The sequence below is a fragment of the Nannochloropsis gaditana genome (assembly GCF_000240725.1).
Source record: "Nannochloropsis gaditana CCMP526 unplaced genomic scaffold scaffold612, whole genome shotgun sequence".
NCBI classification, from domain to species: Eukaryota; class Eustigmatophyceae; order Eustigmatales; family Monodopsidaceae; genus Microchloropsis; species Microchloropsis gaditana.
The window spans coordinates 15,673-18,171 of record NW_005803341.1 but is presented as its reverse complement, the minus strand read 5'-3'; the positions used below and the strand labels follow the sequence as shown (position 1 = coordinate 18,171).

At 66.0% G+C, this 2,499-nt stretch overlaps 1 protein-coding gene across 1 annotated transcript; it reads right to left on the bottom strand.

Moving 5' to 3' along the window:
* Window positions 1-1,104: 1,104 nt before the first annotated feature.
* Window positions 1,105-1,368, bottom strand: NGA_2124200 (uncharacterized protein; the record flags this gene model as incomplete). The annotated part of the gene is made up of 1 exon (XM_005854133.1): window positions 1,105-1,368. A coding segment is annotated over one exon (264 nt), but the record flags the coding sequence as incomplete, so codon positions are not given.
* Window positions 1,369-2,499: the final 1,131 nt, after the last annotated feature.

Below are 2,499 nucleotides of genomic sequence, written 5' to 3'. Positions count from 1 at the left end.
AAGGCCTCGTCCACGAAGCCCTCGCCACGCAGTACCACCCCATCCGCCGGCACCTGGGTGCCTCGGACTACTTTCAACAGGTCCCCCCGCTGGACCAGCTCCACAGGGATCATCTCTTCTTCCTCCACTGCCGACGGCCCGGCAGCCGCGTCCGCGTCGCCGTCGACCTGACCGACTGCAAACCCGCCGCCGTTGCCAATCCCTTCATAGTCGCTGGTGCTCGCGGGGCCTCGTCCCTCGGTCTGCTCGACCGGATCCCACTCTTCTCCCTCCTCTCTCACCCGGTCTTTCACCACAAGAAGCAAAGCAACCTTGGGCGCGATGTCCATCAGCTTGGTCAGGGCCGTGCTCGTCCGCTTCTTGGCGGCGTGCTCCAGATACTTCCCCAATAGGATGAAAGACAGGAGCATGCAGCTCGTCATGAAGAAGTCGCTGTTGCTGGGCAGCACCCATCCGCTCGCCCAGGCCCTGAGCAGCGAGAAGACAGCGAAACCCCAAGCCGTCGTGGTCCCCATGGCCACCAGCAAGGCCATCCCGTAGGAGCTCCCACGTAAGCCCTTGTAAGCCTCGCGGTAGAACACGGCACCCGCCCCGAACTGGACAGGGGTGGAGAGAACGAAAAGGAGAAGTTCACGAAAGGGGGGAAGAGTGGGGGGCATGGAGGGGAAGAGGGTCGAGGAGGGGGCCATAGCCAAAAGAGCGACGGGCGCCGAGAAGAACAGCGCAAAGCACAGCCGGTGCCACGCCTCTCGCAGGTGGGCTTCCTGCTTGGCCGCCAGACTCAGAGCTGGGGACGATGGGGAGGGTCCTTGGGGAAGGAAGCGAGCCGCGTATCCATTCCGGCGCATGGCGTGCATTAAATCCCGCAGGCCCACCAGCTCCGACTCATAGGAGACCGCCACCTGCACCCTATCCCCCTCCACCCGCCCCCGCCCCACGCGCAGCGAGGAAACCGGCTCCCGGAGTTCGAGGGCCAGGACACCCTCTGTCCCCGCCAGACCCTGGTATAGCCCCGCCAAGAACTTCCGCCGCTCCCTCTCCCGCCCCGTCGCTTCCCTGCTCCCGTCTTCCCTCACCGTGGTCGGCACCTGCACCTCGAAGAGGGCTGTAGAGAGGCTCTTGACCCCGTCCTCTTTGGCGCTCGTCCGCAGGGAAGCCTCGTAGCCCACCGCTTTTATGGCGGCCGTCAGTTTTTTGGTATCCGTGACCTCCGAGTCGAAGAGGACCTCGGCGCGCTCGGACAGAAGGGCCACTTTGGCAGTCACCACCCCCGGAACGCGGGCCAGGGCGGTCTCCAGCGTGGAGACGCAGGCGCCACAGGTCATGCCCCTCACGTCGAAGACCGCCGTGGCGTCCCCCAGGTGCCCCACCCCCCGGGAACGGGGGCCGGGCGGGCGCGGCAAGGCCTTTCCCAGGGAAGGGGCCGTGAGAGCAGGGCAGGGGGCGGTGGACGTGGGGGCGGTGCCGGGGAGCAGGGGCTGCTGCTGGCGCCGGCGGGGGGAGGAAGGGGACGGCGAGGGTACCGATGAGGACCTCGAGAGGCATTCCAGGGTTTGGATCCGCGCTCTCGCCTCCTTGGCGGGGATCTCTCTCGCCGCGAAACCTGCCTTCCCCACGGCCGTCACCAAGGCCGGGGCCTTCCCCCCCTCGCACCCTCCCACAGCTCTTCCTTCTCGCGCTATTTCACTTTCCCTCCCTTGCATTTCCGATCCCCTACAGCGAACGCGTACCCTCGCGAGCATCAAGTGGCTGCGCCTATCCTCCTCCACCACACAGGCACAGACCACGCCCTCCGCACCTCGCAAGGCGTTTCGAGCCCTGCTTCGGCTCGCCCGTTCGTCCCTCCATCCACCCCCCTCCCCTTCCCCTCCCTGTCCTTGCCGCTGCATGGGCCACACCTCAAGGCCCACCTCCACCACTGTCGGCTCCGAGCTCTCCCTGGCTCGACGAGACTCCTCCAGCTGCCGCTCAAGCTCTGCCAGCAAGGACTTGGCGGTGATCGCGCGTGCCTCCGCCTCCTCCTCCTCCTCCTCCTCCTCCTTCACCCCACCCCCTTTATCCTTGGCCCTTTCGCAACACCTTTCCGCTTCCTTCGTGGCTCCACTGCCCTTGTCCCCGTCGGCGATGCCCGTCCCCTCCCGGACCGCCGCCAGGTCCTTCGTGCTCCCGCCCAGAGAGCCCTTATGCCCCATCAAAGTCAAGTAGTGCCCCCGCCACTCCAACCCCACGCTCTCCACGGCTCTTTTCAACTCGTCGACCATGCTGCCCTTCCTTTGTCGTCCTTCCTCGTCCTCAGTCCCCCCTCCCCCCTTGACCCGCACGCTCACCACACCAGCTTCCAGGTCCACGTCCACAGACCCGGCTTCCACCACCCGCAATGGCTCCAAAGCTCGGGTCAGCTTACGCACGCAGGACTGGCATGTCATCCCTCCCACCGATATCTCCACTTCAGTGCTGTAGGGGTAAGCCCCGGCTGCTTGGTCAGTAGCTCCCGCTTGT